Below are 25451 nucleotides of genomic sequence, written 5' to 3' on the forward strand. Positions count from 1 at the left end.
ATACTGTATAGCATTTTATGCATGTTGTGCACTAACTAATGTAATTGAAAAATAAAATCAGTTTGTGGTGTATACTGTGAAACAAATCTGCTAAAATTCAGCCAAATTGCTGTTTTCACCCTTTTAGTTGTTTTAAACCTTTGAGTTCTGCTAAATGTAGATATTTTTAAGGAAGGCTGAAACCTGTAATCTTTGACTTAGTACTTGTTTGTCAGACTATGGAACTCAATGGTTACTGCAGATTTGTTCAAAATATTATCTTTCATATTTAACAAGAGGTTTAATTTTTGAGTAAACTACCCCTTTAACAAACACAACAATATTAACAATAATGTGATAAATTATTAAAATGGCTATTGCACTATAATAGAATAACATGACAATATTCTTCTTTAAAATACCTTTAATATAATGTAATACAGTAAGAGTGCCTCTGTGTTCAGCTTATCGCAGGTCTCTGTCTGGATGGTGGTGAGTGCAGTTTCCCCACACCATATCTATGGTAATGACCCGTGGCGTCAGGTGGGGCGGCTGTCTCACTCGCCCTCGCTCAGCTCAGTCACTCTGACCATGACGAATCCCTGCCCGAGGTTCTCTCACTCTTCAGTGAAGTTCAGTGGTGATGCTTCAATTGGTGGGTGACGCTGGGCTGGGGTCCAGTTCAGCATCTTGTGGGACAGTGAGAGCCAGAGTTTACTTTGATGGGAATTACTTCTTTAAAAATATATATTGTATGTAATGTGAAGGAAAATGCCACATACTAAAAATCTCATCGTTCATGAAGTATAACATTAATACACTGTAAAAAATGTTAGGTTTCACAGTCGATTTGTGTTGGGACAATAAAGGAATTAAAATGGCTTAATAGTTCAAATGGGTTAAACATGAAACAATTAAAGAATTTCAGCTTATTTTAAATCAGTTCATATATTAACCTTTTTTTTGTACAAAAAAATGGTGATTAATAATTTTATTCTCTCGTGGTAATAAAGACAATATATAAAGTAAATATGTAAAGTAATTACATATTACTGTGTGGTGTAGACTGGAAAAAATAAGCTAAAATTCAGCCAAATTGCTTTTTTCACTCTTTTAGCTGTTTTAAACGTTTCAACTCTGTTAAATGTAGAAGATATTTTGAAGAATGCTGGAAACCTGTAACCAATGACAGTTTTTCATACTATGAAAGTCAATTTACAGGTGTTCACCTTTTAAAAATGTCATGTTTAACAAAGAAACTCATAGGTTTCATTTTTGAGTGAACTATCCCTTTAACAACAATAATAAAGATGATGATAACTTTAATTAAATGACTATTGCAATACAATAGAATAACATTCTTATTTTAATTAACTTTAATATACTGTAATACAGTCTCTGTGTTCAGCTTATCGCAGGTGTCTGCCCGAGGTTCAGTGGTGATGCTTCAATTTCTTGGGTGACGGTGGGCTGGCGTCCAGTTCAGCTTCTTATGAGACAGTAAGTTTACTTTAATAGAAGTTACTGTAAATTATTTTTAATGTGAATAAAACGACCACTTACTAAAAGTCCATTGAGAAAATTTAGCATATTAAGACTTTCTCCTTAATATAATTTCAGAAATGTATTATTTGCAAATTTTAAATATGCAAATAATAATAGCTGCCAATAATTGTCATAGTACATCATTGTTCAGGTCAATTAAGTACTGCTTATACTGTTTTGAAGTATTAATTTAGTAGTAATTTTAGACCCAATATTCAAATTAGCTTGGTAAATAATATAAGGACTGTTAAATAAATGAATGTGCGAATATAAAACCAACTTACCCTCATATTTGATATTATTATTAAGGCACAATTTAAAGCTTTAATAGATATTATTATCCTTATTTTAAAATTTGAAGAAATTTTTCTCAGTCATTTACTCACTCCACGTTTCAAACCTGTTTGAGTTTCTGAAAGAAAAAAAATAAACGATTTTGAAGAATGTTGTAAACTGTAAGCGGTTTAAGAACATGGTATGTTTTTTGTACTATAGAGTCCAACATTAGTTACAATATCTTCTACTGTATATTCAAAAGAAGAAAATCAATCGTGCAAGAAGAATCACAGCCAAAGCTTCATCCTGACAGTAACTGACAAACCTTTAAAACTCGGTTGGTAATTAATAAAAGGATGCATTTTAATATTTAAAGTTTACTTTGTGACGTTTAAAAAGAATTTTGATCTATAAATGATATATATTTCACTTTATTCATGTTGTTTACAAATACCCAATGTAATTAAAATAACGTCAGTTTGTGGTGTAAACTGGGGGAAAAAGTTTGTTAAATTGCAGCTTAAATATTGCTTTAAAAAAAGTGGTCACCTAAAAATGAAAATTGTCAATTACTCACACTTTTTAGTTTTAAACCTTTGTGTTTCTTCTGTTAAATCCAGAGGGTATTTTGACTAACATAGTATTTTTTTTTCGTACTATGGATGTCAGTGGTTACAGGTTTACAGCTTTCTTCAAAATATCATCTTTCGTGCTTAACAGAAGAAACTCAAAGGTTTCATTTTTGAGTGAACCACCCCTTTAAAAATAATACTTAATAAAATTACTATTGCCATATAATATAACACAACAAGAATAGAGAGAGCCAGAGTTTACTTTATTAGGAATTACTACTTTAAAAGATATTCTGTGTAATGTGAATGAAAATGCCACATACTAAAAGTCTATTGGGGTAAAGTTGGTTTTATTCGCACATTCAGACTTTCTCCTTATTACGAAAAACAAATTTTAAATGATAAATGAGAAAATCATTATAGCAGCCAATGACTATTGTCAAAGTACAACATTGTTCAAGGTCAACTAATTAGCTCTAATGTTGTTTTGAAGTCGTATTTTCATGCGATTTCAGACCGAATGTTCAAAGTAGCGCAGTAAACAATATAGGGACCATGTCAGAAGTTGTAACTGAACGAATGTGGAAATATAAAACCAACTTTACCTCCATTCTTCAGAATACCTTCCGCTGGAAACCTGTAACCATTGACATGCATAGTATTAATTTTTCATACTATGGAAGTCAATGGTTGCAGGTTTATAGCGTTCTTCAAAATATCGTTCCTGTTTAACAATATACATATATACACTCATAAATGTTTAGTTTTTATTTGAACTCCCTTTAACAATAACTATCCCTTTGACTAGCAACCTGTAGGACACACTCCTCCTGTCTTAATGCACCAGACATTCAGTTAGAGCTCTCATATGCTTTACATGTTTGTTTCTGTGTTTGATTATTTAACTACTATTTTCATTTTTAACTCTTAATTTTTGCATCTTGTGTTTAAATACACTATGAACAATAACTGTGCTTATTATTTTCTTCATTTCCACCTTTTAGAGATTATGTAGCGCCATTGATGCGATTCAAGAAATGATTCCAAAGTCACCATAATCCTGGACCAGGCCGCATTCTGAGCTGATGTTGTGGCAGTCGTGGAGGTGTGGAGAGCATGAGACTGATTCCCGAAAGACCCCAGTGACAGAGGAGTTTTTGCATTGATATCATGGGCCAGCCTGAACACCCGCCAGTGACCTACTCACACCTGCAGCTTTTCCACGATGGACGTCCAGCATTCTCCAGCCTCCGGCGCCTAGACTGCAGCTCTGCACAAGACATTTGGCCAGAAGAGAAATGGTCGTGCCCAACTGTGCCAGGTTTCTCTCAAGGTTTATTCCTCTTCACTTTTGTCAATTGGTGAAGTTTTGGTCTTCGCCACTCTCTTGCTTGGTTCGGGACTTGTGGAGCTGCGCATCAATGGATTTGCTCTTCAGTGTTTGGACTTTCAGAAGTGAAAAATTAAACCACACTAAACTGAACTTAAACTCTGAAAACTGGACTGACACAGTTTCAAACTACTACAACTTCTATGTTTAGCTGCTTTGACACAATCTACATACAAGACAAAGATGAATTGAAAAAAACAAACAATGACTCGATTGATTATAAAATGACTACTTCACTTTACTAGTATAACATGACAATATTCTTCTTTAAAATAACTTTAATATAATGTAATACAGTAAGAGTGCCTCTGTGTTCAGCTTATCGCAGGTCTCTGTCTGGATGGTGATGAGTGCAGTTTCCCCACACCATATCTATGGTAATGACCCGTGGCGTCAGGTGGGGCGGCTGTCTCACTCGCCCTCGCTCAGCTCAGTCACTCTGACCATGGCGAATCCCTGCCCGAGGTTCTCTCACTCTTCAGTGAAGTTCAGTGGTGATGCTTCAATTGGTGGGTGACGCTGGGCTGGGGTCCAGTTCAGCTTCTTGTGGGACAGTGAGAGCCAGAGTTTACTTTATTGGGAATTACTTTTTTAAAAATATATATATTGTATGTAATGTTAAGGAAAATGCCACATACTAAAAATCTCATCGTTCATGAAGTATAACATTTAATACACTGTAAAAAATGTTGGGTTTCACAGTCGATTTGTGTTGGGACAATATGAAGGAATAAAAATGGCTTAATAGTTCAAATGGGTTAAACATGAAGCAATTAAAGACTTTTAGCTTATTTTAAATCAGTTCATATATTAACCTTTTTTTTGAACGAAAAAATGGTGATTAATAATTTTATTCTCTCTCATGGTGGTAATAAAGACAAAAATATATAAAGTAAATATGTAAAGTAATCAACAAATATAAAACGTGTAAGGTGATAAGTAAATAATACATGAAAAAACAATATATATATATATATATATATAATAAATGCATTAAAGTAAATTATACTGTTAATATCTGCAAAATAAAATGTTTAAATTATAGCTGCTGTTGTGTCATTTGTGTGGCTGTGCTCTGATGTGAGCGGATTAACAAGTTGATGTACTTAATGTATTAAAGAAACATGTTTTATGAATAAACTTTCCACGATTTATGCAAAGATATGTTGGCAATTTAAATGGTTTATTGTATTATATATTATATATTATGTAAAACATTGTTCTTATTTTAGGTTATTGTAATGTATTAATGTAATTGAAATAATAGTCATGAGATTTACAGTTATTTAAGTTATTTAGAAATGTGCAATGCTTTAATGTTCCAATGTTTTAATCACCAGGAAAGAATTTTTTTTTTTTTTTTTTTTTGCTTTTTAATCTTTCTAAATTAACAGAAAACTTATGTTGTTGTGTTATTGTGGGATTGTTGAGTGTATGCAACTGTCTTATGCAGGGTTAAAGAAATTTCCTTTGTGTCAGGCAACGGACAAAATTGAAACTAAAGCTAAACAGTTTGCTCCTGGCTAAGATTCATTTTTATGTAAATTATTTAATAATTTTTGTTAAGCTGTTGTTTATTTTTTTTGTCTTGTTGTTGAATATGTACAATATTTGTTGTATGGGTGTGAATTGAGGTAAAGTTGCTTTTATATTTCGCACATTCTTTCATTGTCAAATTGACACTCGCTGTATTGTTTACCATGGTACTCTGAATATATTGGGGTAAAGTTGGTTTTATATTAGCTCATTAGTTCAGTGACAACTTGTGATATGCTCCCTCTATTTTTTATCATGGTACTTTGAATATAGTAAGGGAACGTTGGTTTTATATTCACACATTTGTTCAGTAACAACTTTACACACTCCCTATATTGTTTACCCTGGTACTTTAAATATTCAGGCTGAAATCACATGCAAGAATGACTTCAAAACCCGAGCACTATTTATTTGACTCTTACCACTGTGGTACTTTGCTAGTCATTGGCTGCTAATAAGATTTCACTATTTAAAATGAGCAAATATTACTTTTTTAAACTTAAATTGAGAAAGTGTGAATATAAAACTAACTTTACCTCAATTAGCTATGCCCTAGTATCATATTTTAAGACAAAATAAAAGTTAAGAAAAATATATTTTAAAAAGATGCTTTAAAAAAAAAAATAAAATAAATATATATATATATATATATATATATATATATATATATATATATATATCATTATTCATTTCTGTGAAAAACGGTTGTTTATTGTTTTATATGTCTTTATATTCACCTTTGCTTAAAAAATATGCAATATTTGTTGCATGGTGGGATTTAAAAAAAAAAATATTTTATATATATTTTTTTAAGTACAGTTTTTGTTTTTACATATAAAATGAATCATATTTAAGAAATGATCACAATTGATACTGGTAAAACTGTCTTGAAATTAGATTAGATATATTATTGTAATTAGATTTAAAAATATTCATGGTCGGCATGTTTTCCCCACCAGAATATTTTTAGCCATTTTTTTGACAAAAATGAAAAAAATATTCAGAATATTTTGAAAAAATATTCAAAATATTCAAAAAATATTCATATTAATTTTTTTTTTTTAATTGTTAGTTGTCAATTTATTTGGGCTGAATTTAAACAAATTACGTTGAACATTACTACATTTACTTTGTTTAACCCATATAAAATGTTTGCAGAAATGATTCATTTCAGTGGTCTTTACATTAGTTCTTCATACTGATATCATATGTATTTGATCTAATGGTAATTTATTTGATGCAGTATCACTTTTGATGTTTCAAACTGACACTATCTGCATTATACTACAAAAATAGTGACCGCACGAGAAAACTTCTCAAATTAAAAACATGCCAATTAAAAGCTTTAACTGAAATGATTAACTCGACTGCAGTCTGATGACTGATCAAAATCTGCATTAAGCTCTTTATACTCTTCTATTACAGTACAGGGATTTTATCATGCAAGAAATCTCGAACTAATAAACACCCATATTAAAATTAAAACTTTATTAAAGACAAACTTATTTTTCAGCTAAAAGGTACTGGATGTTCTTATATAATTACATTAAAAGCATGCATGAATGCCAGCTTATGCCAAAAGATGGTAAATAGAATTTTAATAAACTCTATATGTATAATGTAATGTATATTTTAATGTAATGTAATGTAATGTTACATAATGTAATGTATATTTTATTGTTATTTCATCTTACTAATGCTGAGAATTTGATATTGCACCTGCATTTTTCAGATAATTTCGTCATTTTTTGATGTCTTCATGATGTTGCATTTTCAACAGATCAATTTAAATGCATTAAAATCAGTTATATGTTGGCCCAAACAGAATCTGCGCGCGCAGATTTCTGCAGATTTTTAGCCCATCATTAATTCTGTTTATTTACTTGAGTAAATGTGTAAATATAAATTTATTCAGTCTTTAATTACAGCAATTTTATAAACTAATATGAAAATGTTTATGTGATTTATGTACAACAATGTTTGTTAAATAATATTTTCTGTCTTTTAGTAGAGATATTATATGAGAGACGCTTTGTTTACCAAAAGAAGTGAATCTAATTGGATTTGCATTTTAAACATTAAATAAGTTAAAAATGTATTACTTTTTATTTCATATATTAAGGTTTTAGTTATAATAATCCACTGGATTACTGCATATTTTTGTTACATGACAATTATTATTTTTAAAAGTCAATTGTTTTTCTTAGTTTTTTTCAAAGAATTTTTTGGCTAAATAAAAAGTATAATATACAGCTATATTTAGCTTGTTTTGACACATTTAAAATTTGTGGCTAAGAAATAATAACTGTTTGGTGTGGTCAGAGATAAATTTGGTAAATCCTTAACTTTAAGTTCTGAAAAGTGATGTGAAATAAAAACTAATTGTAATACAACACTGAAACCATGAGCCATTTGCTCATACACGACACACAAAACATGAAATGAATGAGGAGGCATGTGGACAAAACACAAAATCTAAATCAAGTAATTTTAGCATGTCAAAGTCATTTATGCGAATAAAAATATTTTTTCAACAAAATTGTGGCTTGTGAAAATGGACAGTGACTAGTAACATTGGAAAACTACTACCCACTGTGGCTGGTGATCAAAAAAGTTAATGTCATGCCCTGTGTGTGTGTGTGTATATATATATATATATATAGGGATAGTTGTCCCAAAAATCAAAATACATTCACTGTTTCCTCTTCCTTTATGAGTTTCTTTCCTCTGTTAAACACAAAATAAGATGGTTTGGATAAGGCTGAAAACCTGTAATCATTAACTCCTAGTATAGGAAGTCAATGGCTACTATTTTCTAACATTTTTCAAAATATCCTCTTTAATGTTAAACAGAAGACAGAAACTCCTAAAGGTTTGAAACAAGTAAAAGGTGAGTATAATGAGAGAGTTTGTATTTTTTGGGTAAACTGTCCCTTTAAAATTAGTCAAAGACGTCTGCAATACGAAGCTAAATTTGCTCTTAGTGAAAATCTAATAGATGTCTAACAATAGTCGAAACATAGACTCGTCATCAAATTAGACTCTTAGTCTCTAAATTGCTTCTTTGAAAGCTTTAAAAACCCTTTCAGCCACAAATCACGGTGTTTTTGTACATTATGCAAGATGCTGAACTGTTTAATATCGCTTAGTTGTTGTACTTTTGCTCTCTGCTCAGTTTCTGTCTGTCTGATTGAATTAAGACTCTTTCGTCTAAGGTTGTACCTGCAGTCTCCACCACGTGAGAAAGAGTAAACAATGGGATGCTGTGCAAACACAGAGACACCAAGTGTTTCCCAAATTAATTATGTGCTTCGAATGTCTTTTTTAATCATTACATTGAGGATATTAAATCACTTCAGGAGAGCACAAGCAATGGAATAAAACCCTGCATGACATAACAGTTCATGACCCTCTGTAAATGTCTTCACGAGCTTTAAGTGGTGCAGTGTTCTGGAGAAACGAAGAATCTAGCTTGAATTACAGACATTAAATTAACACAAACTAAATGTTTTGTATTTATGCAGTGAATCAGTGATCAGATCTCAAACTACATGTTAAAGTTTGGATTTTCTTTAATTTGCTTCAACCAAAAACTGAAATGACACTCGTAATGCAATACAGGCTTCATTTGTAGTTTATCTATTCAAAATTTTGCTTAACACTGGTACAAATATAAAGGTAAAAATGGATTAGTGATGTATTTCTATTATATATGACAATAAAATGTATTTCTGTTGATCTGAAACTACATGTTTTTACATTTACCAACCTGACATGACGTCACATGGGTTGCAAAAAGAGACCGGTTGCAATAGCAAACATGTTGTGTTGTGCGGTAGGATGCCAAATTCTTAACTTTTACCGTACACCACACTGCTTTTAATGCCAACTGCAGACGTCTTTGGCTAAAAGGGAGCTGAATGAAGTGACGGCCTAATTAAAAATGTTTGACTCTGCAGTTCTCATTACATATCAGGTAAGTTCACGCTATGCTAAAGCCTGGTTTATACTTCTGCGTCAAGTGACCGGCGTTACTCACGGCGCAGGCAACGCGCGTGGCTGTGCATTTATACTTCTGCGCGCTGTCTCTGTTGGTCTGCATTAACACTTCCAAAACGCTAGTTGGCAGTGAGGTGTAAATGTTCCTCTGTGTCGAGTTTCTTCGCTGCTGCTTTGCTTTTCCTGAACACTTCCTGGATGTACAAGTGACTTAAACTCGCTCATTTTGAGGCAGGAACCGGCAGACGTGCAACAACTTTAACCATGAGGTAAACACAGAACAAAACTTTCCATCCGGAGCTCCTTCACTGGACTCCACACTTGTAAACAATCGCTCACGCCATTCGTACGGCTCTCGGTCCCGCCCAGACTCGTCAGCGCTACCAAGCCGACCAATCACAGAGCTTACGCTATGCGTTGTTGCGACGTGTAGTTACATTTTTTGAGTGGTGCACGTAAGTGACGGCCACGGCGAAGGGCTATGCGTCAGCGCCGTAGCATACGCCGGCGTTTTGACGCAGAAGTATAAATCAGCCTTAAGTCATACACATTACTCGTTTTTGATTGCAGCAATGATTTCATCAAAAACAATTACATATGGTGAATTAAACTGCGGACACTGAATGCTAAGAATGAAATGTAAAAGTGTAAGTTCACATACCCTGCCGTACAGGTGCAGTTTACTGTCAGAATGCAGTTGTTTTGCTTGTTGCTGATTACCCAGGCTTTGTACAGCTCCGTCTTCTTTCCTTGTCTTTGGCTAGGCAGAACCTTGGTTTTTAGCACTACAAAGTGTTGAATCTGGTCACAGAACAGAACAAAACTGTTGGCATCCAAAGACTTGAGGCCTTTAACTTCTCTCTTGTTAAAACACTTGAAGCTTCAATGAGATGCTTGGCCATTTCGTTTTATTCAATATCCATCGGGAGGGTGCTATCGCAAATGGAGCTGTCAGATGAACGCCGCTCACTTTAACATTAATTTTGCTGAATCACTGTGCTTATCACTGGGTGACGAGCTGTTATAATACGCTGAAAGCATTTTGTAGATAATATATATAATATGTATTCAATATAACTAATCTCTAATACAACAACAAACTCTGTACCGCATCGGATGTCATTCACTCGCTGTAAATGCTAGCGCATCCATTGCCTCAATCAAAACTGAAATGACACATCAAAATTATGCAGATTGCAAAAAAAATCTCTGTTAATTAATAGTTTCTGTATTTTGTGATTCATAAGTGTTTTCTTTTCATTTTAAGGTTGTGAATTGCATTATGGGATGTTGATCTCTGCTCTGTCGACTGTTTGATATTGACAATTCAACTGTACAGTGACTTTTACTGACATTTTAGTAGATTAAAATAATAAAATGTATAAGAAATATTATGTGTGCAAAATATCAGAAAATGTTCTGGCAGTTTATTACAAGATTTTTGTAGCGTAATACACAACACCAACCCAGACAATATATCACTTTAAAGTATTACATTTGTTAATAAAAGTCACTTTTTTTGATAGATCAAGATCCCATAATGCAATTCAAAAACATAAATAAACAGGGAAAAATCTAAAATTAAAAAAAATAATGTAATTTTGAAAATGCTAATTTATGGATGTTTTTTATAGTGAATAATAAAAACTGACACAAATGTTTAGGCAAGAATGGATTATTGATGTTTTTCTGTTTTATATGACAATGAAATGTATTTTGGAGCAATCCAAATTGTCATATTGAAGTGATGTTATTATTATTTTTATTTTAATGCTTTTTTAAATAGTATTTTTAGTTTTAGTTTGATGGGTTCTTTTTAAACGAAGGTATATTTTAAAATAATAAGGAAACTCACACTAAAGGTAAATTTTATCAAGTGTTTCTTGGGGCGATACTACAAAAAACGACCTCAAAGCTATTTTGTCTGTATAAACTCAACACTGTGTGTAACCTAAATAATTCTTTAATGATTTCCCTTGACTTAAAGCACAACTTGATATTTAAAATAAAAGACCCATAACAAGGATCTCAATATCTCAACACTTTAACTCGGTATTAAAGGAATTTCTAAGTTTGTACTAATATGTACCTCTGAAGGCCTGTTCCCACTGACTGGAACTACCAAGGGTACATTTTGGTGGGCATGGTGTACGATAGAAAGTTTCAGTCGACGTCATTCTCGCTCGAATAAATGTCTACAGTAAAGGTGTATAGGTCGTTCACATATCATACGAGAAGCACTTCTCACAAAACAGATGCTTTAGACAGATAAATACTTTAGTATGAACTGTTAAAATAGTTGGGTTAAAAATACCCCAACATATAACCCAACTATAGGTTATTATAGCATTGGGTTAAATTATATAACCCAATGCTATGAATTAAAATAACCCAATGCATTGGGTTATTTTGATCAATAGTAATACCAGAATGAAAAAAATGACATTTGAAGTACTACTATTGTTTTTGAATTATGACTGTGTGAATTAATGAATGTCTCCGCTGCATCCTAAAGGTGAGAATGACAGCCGAATATCCCAAATATGTGTATAATTTTCTCCCAAAAAAAAACTAGAGATGAACACGGGAGGTAGAGAAAGTGTTTTATTGGCTATGAAGCGCGCGTTTGTATCATCAATAATTAAGATTGCTTGTGAAACGAATAGAAAAAAACACCAGACGAGAGGTAATTTGATAAAAAAAATATCAACAATATTATTACGTTAGAGCTTAATAAACATTACAATGCAAAAACAACATTACGTACGCATACTAATACAGCTGTTCTGTGTCAGTTAAATCAGTTGATTGTTAAAAATTGAACTCTACTGGTTTAGTTATAAAATGAATAACCAAATAAAGGTTAAAAATAACTCAACAAAGTATCAAATATTTAACCCAACCGGTTGAGTTATTATTAAATAACCTAATGAAGGATACAAATAACCCAACAAAGCACCAAATATGTTTAACTCGACCATTGGGTTAAAGAAATAACTCAACGTTTTTTAGAGTGAATGTTCATTACCAACTTTTCGACCTCGACTTTTTACCTGTTAGGTTGCTGTTTAGCGCTCTACCATAATATGCAGTGTATGAGCGACTGCCGAAATACCTTGGCGGCAAGAATGACCGTTCCTTCTGAACTGGCGGCTGGGCTCATCGTAGTCAAAATTCGCTTTTTAACTTCTCCGTCATCATTTGTTTCACCTTTGCAGGGATGGATTTTAATGTTGTAACAAACGATTTGATTACTTTCTCGCGCTAATCGAAATGCCTCACATGACTATTCTTCAGCTCCAACTCATTGGTCCAGTATTAGGCAAATGCAGAAATTATAAGATCCGTTTTCAAAGGTCCATTGGCTCTCAGCCCTTCTGTAAGTCTGCACTGAATTACACCAATTAGATACCTTGTAATTCACTTACATGTACCATAATTAAGCGATGAATCACAGCACACAATTATGCAATCAAACAATTTCCATCTGTCAGTTTTTTTGTCGAAACTGGAGCACCTGGAGGAAACCCACGCCAACATGGGGAAAACATGCAAACTCCACACAGAAATGCCAACCAATCCAGCCGGGGCTTGAACCAGTGACCTTCTTGCTGTAAGGTGACAGTGCTAACCACTGAGCCACCATATATGAAGTTATACAATAGATATATAGGCTACTGTATAATGCGTTTAAAACAACATGTTAAATCTTTCAATGGTACTGTAGCGCTCTAAACAAGCACACAGGTTGGAAAAACAAGATGTCAGTGTCTGTCGTTCGTTCACAGGCATCATTTCATCCTGTCTGAACTGTATAATGTCTGAAGAAAACATCAGCTGTTTCTGGTTAGCTGAACTGTGACTCAAATTAGCTGATCGTCTTATAAGAATCTCCACAGCAGCTCCAGTGTTTCAGGGTCTTTGATTGAGTTAAGGGTTTATGCTTGTCATGTGTTTGGAGATCTTTCCTGGCTCAGTCAATGCTTGTTGCTGTGACTATCCATTTCCTTTATAAAGGAACAACAACCAAGATAATTTGTTGTTATTTCTGAATAAGATCTCTCTGATTGGACTATTTAAACGCAAAACGACACATCAAACGACAGCAAGAATTTTCCCATAAATAACTCAAACTTACATTTCTCAATGAAAATGTTATTCTTTTTTTTCTGTGGAAATTGATCCATCATTATGGAATGTTTGAATGATTAATGGGTTTTTGTTTTAAAAAAAAATCACTTTACTTGCTTTTGTATGCTCTTATTCATGCTTTTTATGCATTTATTTGGGTGTTAAAAACCCTACAGTAAAAGTTTTTAAGTGCATTTAACAGTGATTTAACATATTAGTATAGTAAAACTATGTTACCTGGTAATACTATTTTACAGTATATGTGGTGATTAACTGTAAATTGACTCTCCCAGACCTCCCTGCATGACCCTTCAGTTATTGTTTTATTGGCATTAATTTTTCTCATTTGTTATGTAGTTTTTTTCACATCTAATGTTAATAAATAATGTTTATTACATTACTATAGTTTTTGTGTGAACAGCTGTTTCCATCCACACATTATATGTGCAATTTGGGCTATTAAATCCCAAAAAAAATTTAAAAGAAAAACCAAGATGTGCATAAAATTTGAAAATGTATATAAAAAGACATACAGGTACACTGTAAAACCCAACAGTCAACTTTATCAAATGAAATTCATTCATTCATTCATTTTCTTGTTGGCTTAGTCCCTTTATTAATCGGGGTCACCACAGCGGAATGAACCACCAACCCATCCAGCACATTTTTATGCAGCGGATGCCCTTCCAGCCGCAACTCATCTCTGGGAAACATCCCCACACACATTCACACACACACTCATACACTATGGACAATTTAGCTTACCCAATTCACCTGTACCGCATGTCTTTGGAGCACCCGGAGGAAACCCACGTGAACGCAGGGAGAACATTCAAACTCCACACAGAAACGCCAACTGAGCTGAGAATCGAACCATCGACCTTCTTGCAGTGAGGCGACAGCACTACCTAATGTGCCACTAAGTCGCCTCTAAAATGAAATAAGTGTAGTTTACTCAAAATGTACTGAAAGTTACTTCTACTCAGTTGAATAGAGTTTTGAACTCAGTGTTGAAGTTAATGAGTTCATTAAATACCTCATTCAACTTAAATGGAGTAAGTTGACAGTACTCATATAGATTAGTTTACCTCAAATGGTTTGTAGCAATTGGTTTTCCTCAAATGGTTTGAGTTGCCTTAACTTATCGAGTTTTACTTATTGTACTCATTTGGTTTGAGTTCTCTTCATTTACTAGATTTTACTGTGCTCAAAATGCTTCATTTACTCAAATGGAGTAAGTTCACAGTACTCATTAGGATTAGTTTTTAACTTAAACGGTTTGTTGCAATCGGTTTCCTTAAATGGTTTGAGTTACCTTAACTTATTGGGCCCTATCATACACCTGTCAGGTTTTAGACCATATGGGGCACAGCATGTGTTTTAGGATATAACTCAGGTTTTTGAGCACATTTTGCTATTATTATTCATTTATTCGTTTGCTGGAAATTAGAACTGAATTTAGAAATAGTTTTGAAACGAATATTTGCGCTTAACAAACAAAAGTATTTATCTGCGCAAGGCAGATTTCCCGTCCTTAAATTAGCAAAAACGCGTCCTGACATGCCCTGAAAGCGTTTGCGCCCTGCGTTTTGCGCTCTGCGCATGGACCGGCAAAATAGAGCACATTGGGTTTTACAGTATGCTCATGTAACCCCACTGGTCCCACACTTCTCAACCTGCTCTGAGCTGAGCAACCTTCTGCATGGGAGTCGGCTGTTCTAACAAGGAGGCTAAAGGCCATGGCCTCTTGCGTCTGTAGAGCACCTTTAGAGGTCAGAGGAGTGAGATTTACTTGCATAGTACATCATTAGCTGGCGTTCGTTACTCTCACCAACCTAAACCTCACTCCCATCTGGGTCACAGCACCAATATAACCCCGCCGGTTCTACACCACCCAACCTGCTCCGAGCTGAGATTGAACCAGCAACTTTCTGCATGGGAATCAGTTGCTCTACCAAGGAGCCTAAAGATCATCGCCTCTAGCATCTATCGCAGAAATGGCAACTGATTCAGCCGGGACCCGAACCAGCAACTTTCTTGCTGTGAGACAACAGCGCTACCCAAGTAGCAATAATCAGTGCAAAATGTGAAATAAAGCATGAAACAAGAAGAAATGGTGACATAAAAGACATAAGGCCTACAAAAAGACACCGCAAAATAATCACCATTATTAGTCTTTGTTATGTTAAAAAAAAACTGTATCCCAGATTTTATAACATTTTGCAGAGTTCCAAGAGGTGGCATATCTATTTATTTTAACATAGGCTCATTCTTAAAATGTAGCTCTATATACATTTCTGGAGATCACGGATTATGTAGCCAGAAGTACTACAGTATGGCTGCATTTCATCTTTAAAACAAAAGCTACAGGGCGGTATGATGCCAAAGCAGCTGAAAACTTACCTCCGTATGGACGGCTTCACTGCTGTTACCAATCTGTCCAGTAGCTGGCCATGTACGTCGGCGGACTTGAGATGCAGAGAGGAGTTGACCACCATGCGATTCAAGTCCGGCGAAGAACGGTTCCAAAAAGCAGAAGCCAAAAAATAAAATAAAGTAAGTAAATAACAGGGTGAGAATGTGATAAAATCTGAAAACATGGCAAAAGTCAGGGTTTTTCTTTTTCTGGATAGGTTTTTAAAACTGCCAGTTGTGTTTAGGGAAGTGGGTCTTTTGAAAAAAACAATTGGTTGGGTTTAAGGAAGGAGAAGGGTGTGTCAGCTGATCCGTCAGTCAGTCATATAAGAGCTGTCTCTGGTGGATTTACGTGAGAACAGCAGGCGCGAATGGCACTTCGAGAGAGAAATTTGAGATCTGAAAAAGTGTACACAGTGGCCTCTGGTGGGATCGCGAAAACAAAAACTGCAAAAAATAAATAAATAATAATTAAAAAACGTATACCTCCTGCAACGTATTTGGTGCTCTCCAGAAATGTATATAGGAGTACGTTTTCAAAATGAGCTTGGGTTTCCAAATATACAGTGGAGGTAAAATTCTGGAAACCACAGCTGCCAGTTTATTATTGTAAATGTTACATACATATTTTTACAGTGTAAGATCCTGTACAATATATCAGAAAACAACTGGATCTTGTGGTGATTATTCACTTTTGCTATTGTGTTTTTGAAAGGACTCACACTTTGAACGCATGAATCTGGAATGTGATAGTCAAAAGGTTACTGAACAGCTTGTATAAATGTCTCTTTCTGCTCTGTGGATGCTGATTAAAGTTTCCTGTGAGATTTAAGTTCAACAACTTTGCGTTTAGTGGGCTCAGACCACCAACATGATGTATTTCTCTTCCCTAAAGATGACCCAAGACTGATCCACAGCATCTGTCCTCCAGAAAACAAGACATAAACAATAAACAAAACATTTATTCTGACCTTGATGTGTTGTTTCCCATTTTATATGATCTTCAGGCGCAGTAGTATTTCATGTTGAGGTTATTTGTGGTCATGAAATAGTTTGTCTCGCCTCAATCTCACACTCTTGGTTGAGATATTCTTGTAACATTTTTGTCTGGTGCCACAGAAATTGAATGATTTATTTTTAAATATCACAAACCAAGATATTTGAAGGCTATCACTGCAAATTTAGTTTGACCATGTAGTGCTGTTTGATGACTCTGTTTACTGTGAAAGAAATTATAGTTAATGAATAAATTGAAAAATGTATACCATCATATAGACTGTCTTATTGTGTAAATGCATAATGTAAATATAGAAACTGACACATAATGATGTTAAACACCGTTTCTTTTGTGCAATTGTAAATGTGTGTCATGTATGGATTTTTGCTATATAAACTTTTTGGATTCTGACAGCTTTTGGTAACTGTTAACACTGTAAAAAATATCCATTATTTTAGGTTTTATTTCTGGAAGCTGGGGTGCTGGAAATAAACATAAAATAACAGCAATTAAATAACAGAAATTTACTGTAAAATAGCTGACATTAAATTACAGAAATTTACTGTAAAATATTGAATGTTAAATTACAGAAATTTATAGTAAAACAACGGCCATTTAATTACAGACATTTTCTGTAAAAAAATTTAATTTTAAATTACAGAAATTTACTGTAAAATAGCGACTCTAAAATAACAGAAATTTACTGTAAAATAATGACTTTTAAATTACAGAAATTTACTGTAAAATAGCAAACGTTAAATAACAGAAATTTACTGTAAAATAATGACTTTTAAATTACAGAAATTTACTGTAAAATAGCAAACGTTAAATTACAGAAATTTACTGTAAAATAGCAAACGTTAAATAACAGAAATTTACTGTAAAATAATGGCCATTAAATTGCTGAAATTTTCTGTAAAAAATCTAATGTTAAATAACAGAAATTTACTGTGAAATAGCAACAGTTAAGTTACAGGAATTTACGATAAAATAGTGACCGTTAAATAACACATATTTACTGTAAAATAACGGTTGTTAAATTACAGAAATTTACTGTTAGATAGCAAACGCTAAATAACAGAAATTTACTGTAAAATAAAGGCCATTAAATTACTGAAATTTTCTGTAAAAAATGTTATGTTAAATCACAAAAGTTTACAGAAAGATAGTGACCGTTAAATAACAGAAATTTGCTGTAAAAATAAAATGTTAAATTACAGAAATTTACCGTAAAATAGTGAACGTTGAATAACAGATACTTATTGTAAAATAACGGCCATTAAATTACTTAAAATTTTCTGTAAATAATTAAATGTTAAATTACAGAAATTTACTGTAAAAAACAACTATTGAATAAGAAAAATTTACTGTAAAATAGCGAACGTTAAATCACAGAAATTTACTGTAAAATAGGGAACATTAAATAACAGAAATCTACCGTAAAATAGCGAACGTTAAATAGCAGAAATTTACTGTAAAATAATAGTTGCTAAATAACAGAAATTTACTGTTAAATAGCGAGCGTTAAAAAACAAAAATTTACTGTAAAATAGTGACAGTTAAATAACAGAAATTTACTGTACAATAGCGACAATTAAATAAAAAATTTGCTGCAAAAAATCTAATGTTAAATTACAGAAATGACTGTAAAATAGCGAACGTTAAATAACAGAAATGTACTGTAAAATAGTGAACGTTAAATAACAGAAATTTACTGTAAAATAGCGAACATTAAATACCAGAAATTTACTGTAAAATAGCAAAAGTTAAATAACAGAAATTTGCTGTAAAATAGCAAATGTTAAATAACAGAAATTTACTGTAAAATAACGACCGTTAAATTACAGAAAATGACTGTGAAATAGTGACAGTTAAATAACAGAAATTTATTGTAAAATAGCTGCCAGAAAAAAACGAGAAATAATGGGTTTTCTTTACAGTGTACATTTTTTATATTTAAAAATAAAAATGAAATGGGTTTCAAAAAGACACGGTTGTGTAAAAGTCCAAGTTGTTATAATTCCCCAGCGAGCATTGTTGTCAAAACAGCATTAAAAATGCAAATCGATTTGAAATCAGTTGAATTGCCTACCTTGATTGTCTCAGTGGTTAGCACTGTCACCCAACAGCAAGAAGGTTGCTAGTCTGAGTCCCGGCTGGGGCAGTTGGCATATCTGTGTGGAGTTTGCATGTTCTCCCCGTGTTGGCGTGGGTTTCCTCCGGGTGCCACAAGTCCAAAGACGCTCTACAAGTGAATTGAATGAACTAAATTGGTCGTAGTGTAGGAGTGTGAATGAGTGTGTATGGATGTTTCCTGTAGTACTGGGTTGCAGCTGGAAGGGAATCCGCTGTGTAAAACATATGCTGAATAAGTTGGCGGGTTTTTTTTCACTGTGGTGACTCCTGATGAATATAGAATGAATGAATGAATGAATGAATGAATAAATGAATGAATGACTACCTTGATGTCAAAAAGACCTCAAATTACATCTAAAACTGGGGTCAAAAATAATGTAAAAAATATTTTTGAACTGTCCATTTTGAAATTGAAGTGTTCACTTCTCTTGTATTATGCTTCATATGTTGTTATTTTGGTGGTCAAAAGGACATCAATGTGTAGATGTCAAATAGACGTCAAGGTTTTGACATCAAATTAATTTTTTGACGTTGTTTGGCCATCAAGGTTTAATCCAACTCAAGAAAAAGTCGACACTTTTGAAAAGCAGGATTATCAAAATGCTCAAAAAGAGAGTACTCTCTTATAAACACTCTAAGAATGCTGAGTTGTCCTAACCCAACATTGGGTCAAATATGGACAGCTGTTTTGATTAAAAAGTGCACATGTAAATTTAATTGACAAAATTAACACAACAACCCAGCATTAATTTAGTGTATTACTGTCTTTTTGGACACTTGAATAATCCTGCTTTGTTAACAGGTAAAACTCTTCCTTGAATTGGGATGAAATGCCTTCAGATGAACCTGGGAGAATAAGAGAATCCTTGCAGAGTGTTTTATGTGTGGTTGTTTGTCACACTCGTGATGTTTGAGTTCACATGGACTCATTTAATCTCAAATTGCATTATGATGAAGTCTCAGAATAACATTTGACCAGTCAGTTGATTTTAATTCAGCCTCTGCCCCATTCTTTTCGCTCTACCGCTTTTGGCTATGAGCTGTCCAAAAATGTTTAGAAATCCATTTTCTATCTTGATTATATAACCAGTCAGACATTTTAAATACTCTTGTTAGAACGGCACAAAAAGCTTCCGACTGAAGTCATGCCCATTGGTGCTAAATGGCCAATTAGAACGGCACAAAAAGCTTCCGACTAGAGTCACATCCATTGGTGTTAAATGGGCATGCTTTTTTCATACTGCTGTGATATAATTCATTTACCCCAAGGAAACCGATTTTTTATATTTAATTGAATGTACTGTAGATTTCAACATGTTGACTTTGGCTGAGGATCAAACTGATTTTTTAAATCAGGGGTTGGTGTTAATTTTCATCTTGTCCCATGTTGTTTTGTATTAAAATATATAACTTATTTAAAGTAATAATGATCCTTCTACCTGCTAAAGTCTTGTCGCCTGTTCAAGTTTCATGAATAACAAATAATACCTTGACTTCTAGTTGATCATTTGGTATCAGAAGTGGCTTAAATGAAATGCAAAGACCTCTAGATTACGCTTATTTTACTACAATAAAACATGATCATGCCTTGATTTTTAATATTTTATTAGATCAGTAAGTTCTGACTTTGCTTAGACAAAAGTCTTGTCACTTAACAGAAGTCATGCCTAGTATAGAATATAAAGTCATGTTGCAGTGGAAAAAGGGTTAATATTGTGTCTGACTCCATCATGAGCTTGGAGGACTGCATCCATATGTCTCTGAAATGACTCAAATCACTTAATAATAGTCATCTGGAATGGCAAAGGAAGTGTTCTTGCAGGACTCCCAGAGTTCATCAGGATTCTTTGGATTCATCTTCAATGCCTCCTCCTTCACTTAACCCCAGACATGCTCAGTAATGTTCATGTCTGCTGACTGGGCTGGCCAATCCTGGAGCATTTTGACCTTCTTTGCTTTCAGGAATTTTGATGTTGAAGTATAAGGAGCGCTATTCTGCTTGAGAATTTTCCCTCTCCTGTGATTTGTAATGTAAACGGCAGCGCAAATGTCTTGATACCTCAGGCTGTTGATGTTGCCATCCACTCTGTACATCTCACACATGCCCCCATACTGAATGTAACCCCAAACCATGATTTTTCCTTCACCAGACTTGACTGATTACAGTGAGAATCCTTAGTCTATGCGGATCCCAATAGGTCTTCTGCAGTATTTGTGATGATTAGGTTGCAGTTCAACAGATGATTCATTGAAAAATCTTCTGCCACTTTTCCAAATCAACTATAAGTCAAGTTATTATTTGTTGCTCTTACAACTGGGTTCAATACAAGACTTTTGTCAGGTAGTGTACAAGTTGTATAGCATATAAAGGGGTCGCCACAGCAGAAAAAACCACCCACTATTCCAGTATATTTTTCACACAGCGGATGCTCTTCCAGCCACAACCCAGTACTGGGAAACACCTATACACTTTTGCATTCATACACTACGGCCAATTTAGTTTATTCAGTTCACTTATAGCACATGCCTTTGGACTGTGTGGGAAACCGGAGCACTCGGAGGAAACCCATGCGAACACAGGGAAAACATGCAAACTCTACCTAGAAATGCCAACGAGCCAAAGCTGGGACTCAAACCAGCAATTTTCTTGTTGTGAGGCGACAGTGCTTACCACTTTGCTAGCCCATGAAATGAGTTTAGATTTTTGTTTCCTGATTATTTAATTTCCTTATGCGACACCAAATTTGACCATTTACAAGTTTTAAAAACGACATAATAAAAAAGCATTTGTATCTTTTCATTCATTCATTTTCTTTTCAGCTTAGTCCCTTTATTAATCCGGGGTCGCCACAGTGGAATGAACTGCCAACTTATCCAGCAAGCCCTTCCAGCCGCAACCCATCTCTGGGAAACATCCACACTCATTCACACACTATGGACAACTTAGCCTACCCAATTCATCTGTACCGCATGTCTTTGGACTGTGGGGGAAACCGGAGCACCTGGAGGAAACCCACGCGAACGCAGAGAGAACATGCAAACTCCACACAGAAACGCCAACTGAGCCGGCTCGAACCAGCGACCACTTTTTGCTGTGAGGTGGCAGCACTACCTACTGCGCCACTGCCTCGCCGCATTTGTATCTACACTCTTAAAAATAAATGTTCCAGAAGAATGTCTTTAAAGCAATCCCACAGAATAACCAGGTTAACTAATTTTGTTGTGGTAAAGAACATTTTAAAAGTTAATTTAGAGAAAAGTGGGCTAAGCCTTCCATGAATTTTCTTCGTAGAATCATTGATTTAGTTGTTTTTTTTTTTTTTTTTACACAATCTAAGAGTTGAAGGGTAAAATTGAGTTGATTTGTTTACACGGGTCCCATGAGAACATTACAGCATTTAAAGTTATAGCTTATTCCACATAGCATAAGTTAAAGCCTCTAGTTGGCTCTAATGCAATCAATGAATGGCCTATATATAAACCAGTGCGATGAATATAGAAACATAATTATGAGAAAAATACGTGCATTGTCGAGTTTTTTTTTCCGGTCATCCCAGGACTCTGCTTCTCTGTCCCACTGATGCGTCGAGGCGTTCCGGTATGTGTGTTCATGTGATGCAGGGAGGATGTGTCCTAAAAGAGTTTGCATCGAGCCAAACTGCATCACTTCTGAGTCCGACCACCGCACAGCAAGCATCTGTGGATATCCCCCCTTTCGCTTTGCATTTATATCTGCTGAAAGAGAAGAAAGGGCAGAGAAGGAAAGCAGGATTGTGAAATGGGAGCTGCGACATCATCCGCGCGCCGGGACAGCAGAGGTGAGGAGGACGCGGCCGCGGAGGAGCTCACTGCAGCGGGGAGCGATGCTCCGGAAGACGGCAGTGCTGCGGATGACAAGGTAAAACCGTAAAGCTCGCCTCCTGCTGCAGAGAAATGCTTTAGAAAGTTTTAAATGCATATATATGAATCTAAGGACAAGCATGGGACTGTATGTCAAAACAGAGTACATAATACACATGCATCCCCTAGGCAGGACTGTTTTAAAGGGATAGTTCACCCCAAAATGAAAATGTACTCACCTTCAAGTGGTTTCAAACTGAAGAAAAGATATTTTGAGGAAAGTTGTAAACATTTAATCATTAGTGTGGGGAAATCTAACACTCAAATTACTCTAATTATGTAGTTTACTTTCACTTGAGTACATTTTTAGTGCTGGATCGGTACTTTTACTCCACTATTTTCCTTCAACCTTCAGCCACTTCATTTTTTCTTGTCTATAAGAATTGGCTGAGTAGAAAAATCATGCGATTCCTGTCCGAAAATAGACAGTAAATCACTTCATACTAAACTAAAATGGGCGCTATCTAAATGCAGCAAGCCGCTTGAAAGCATTAAAAGTGTCCAGGAAGATTTCCAAAATCATCACTGAATGAAAGTCAATAGTTGCATGTTTCCATTCTAAACTTCAAGTGGTTTCAATATTTCATGAGTTTCTATCTTCAGTTCAACTCAAAAGAAGATGTTTTGAAGAAAGCTGGAAACCTGTAAACATTAGTGTGAAAACCAATTACTATGAACGTCAATGGTTACAAGTTTCCAGCTTTCTTCAAAGTATCTGTAAGAGCCATAATTTGATTTAATAAAATGTATTAATAGTGCTCAAATAGCAGTTTACACGTTATGTTTAGTTCTGTACATTCGCTGACTTTACCCCTACTCCTTTGTTTGTAATGGTTTGCTCCGCTTTTACTGGACTGTTTTAGGTTATATTACAAAATTTGACAGCGAAAGGAAGACAGAGCAACACTGTCTTTTGAACAGAGTTTGCTGTTATGCTGGTTGAGAATTCAGTTAACAGCTTTACTTGGAAAGAAACTAAAGTCAATATTGCCCGACTGATTTCCTGAAATCCTGATAGTACAGTCATTAAGATTTGAAACAAGTGAAGGAAGAGTAAATGACAGAAATGTATTGAGTGAACAACCTCTTTAAGGTAGCGTGATGCTCAAAATGTTGCGCAGGAGATGAACTAACAATTTGGGATTTATGTCACATGAAAAAATACTGTACAAAAACTGTAGTGTTTTTTAAGGCATATACTGTTAAAGTCAGAATTATTAATTTAAAACGGCTTTTATTCTAGTCGAAATAAAATAAGTAGAAAAGAAAAGAAAATATTATCAAACATACTGTGGAGATTTCCTTGCTCAGTTAAACACCATTTGGTAAATATTTTTAAAAGAAGAAAAAAATTCGAAGGGGGCTAATAATTCTGACTTCAACTGTATATAGCAAAGTAATTTTATACAGTCTGTTGTGGTAACTCTATAGCTGCTATGATTATATAACGCTTATTGTAATATAAACAATGCAATGCTATATTTTCTACAACTATAGTGTATATAACAAACTAAAGATTCTGTTTTTTTGTTTGTTTTTACAGTATATCGGTTTACAGTATGCCATAGAGTCTAAAACAAGCTGTGACGTTTTAACATTGGGTCAATCATAGGTTTCTTATTTGAGCCAACACTGAATTCCTGCTGAGAAAAAAACAGCTTAAACCAGCCTAGGCTGGTTGGATGGTCAACCAGTCTGGTTTTAGAAGGGCTTTGGCCATTGCAGGGTGGTTTTCAGCCTAGCTATGTCCACCTTAAACCGGGCTGAAAATGGCCGAAAACCAGCCTAGAATCGCCAAACCCTTCTACAACCAGACTGGTCGAGCGCCTAAAAGCAGCCAAACAGCTTAGGCTGGTTTAAGCTGTTTCTTCAGCAGGCCTAATACAACACAGCAATATTTAGAGTGTGGCATTCTTCAACAAACTGTATATATATATATATATATATATATATATATATATATATATATATATATATATATATATATATATATATATATATATATATATATATATACATATACACATATATACATATATATGAACGTTCATTAGTTAATGTTAGTTAACACATTTAATAACATGAACTAATAATGAATAATACCTGTACAGCATTTATTAATCAAAGTTCAACATTTACTAATGCATTACTAACATCCAAATTGATGATTGTTAACATTATTTAATGACTGCAAGTTAATGATCAACTTTATTTCCATCAACTAACATTAACAAAGATGAATAAGTACTGTAATAAACGTGTTGTGTTTATGTTATTAAATACATGAATTAATATAAACTTACTGCAAAGTGTTACCAAATTCATTTGGTTCAATAACATGTTTTCAAATGAGGGGACTTGACAAAGTGAGTGCAGAGAAATAGCCTGATGCATTTCACCCTTTAAAGTTCATGCTGATATCGACGGCTTTTGGTCGCAGCCTTTGTTTCTGGAGCTGAACACAGTGAGACGTTGTCTGAAACTGCAGGGGACAAATAAGATACGCGGATACAATTAAGAGAAGCAGCATGCAGAAGCAATAATATCCTCATTTGATTTTTTTTTTTTTAAATAG

The 25451-nt window shown here is 34.2% G+C and overlaps 1 protein-coding gene and 2 long non-coding RNA genes across 6 annotated transcripts in view; 2 read left to right on the plus strand and 1 right to left on the minus strand.

Annotated features, from left to right (window-relative positions):
• On the plus strand, positions 1-5417 carry LOC137488070 (uncharacterized). Its single transcript, XR_011006956.2, has 2 exons — positions 1-1479; positions 3377-5417. It is a non-coding gene; the product is annotated as an uncharacterized lncRNA (long non-coding RNA).
• On the minus strand, positions 2617-23229 carry LOC137488069 (uncharacterized). Of its 4 annotated transcripts, XR_012393225.1 has the most exons (5): positions 22503-23211; positions 16815-16950; positions 15832-15896; positions 9959-10098; positions 3983-4305 (listed from the first exon to the last, which is right to left on the minus strand). It is a non-coding gene; the product is annotated as an uncharacterized lncRNA (long non-coding RNA). The 4 variants fall into 4 exon arrangements; XR_012393226.1 differs by lacking the exon at positions 16815-16950 and having other exon boundaries at positions 3295-4305; positions 22503-23229; XR_012393227.1 differs by lacking the exons at positions 16815-16950; positions 22503-23211 and having other exon boundaries at positions 2617-4302; positions 15832-16712.
• Positions 22303-25451, plus strand: part of akap12a (A kinase (PRKA) anchor protein 12a) — a 22557-nt gene continuing 19408 nt past the window's right edge. Inside the window, exon 1 of the mRNA XM_005158609.6 lies at positions 22303-22874. Coding sequence (XP_005158666.1) covers positions 22755-22874 — 120 coding nt within the window. The 5' untranslated portion in view covers positions 22303-22754. The remainder of the gene's footprint in view (positions 22875-25451) is intronic.

The sequence above is a fragment of the Danio rerio genome, chromosome 17 (genome assembly GCF_049306965.1).
Source record: "Danio rerio strain Tuebingen ecotype United States chromosome 17, GRCz12tu, whole genome shotgun sequence".
NCBI classification, from domain to species: Eukaryota; Metazoa; Chordata; class Actinopteri; order Cypriniformes; family Danionidae; genus Danio; species Danio rerio.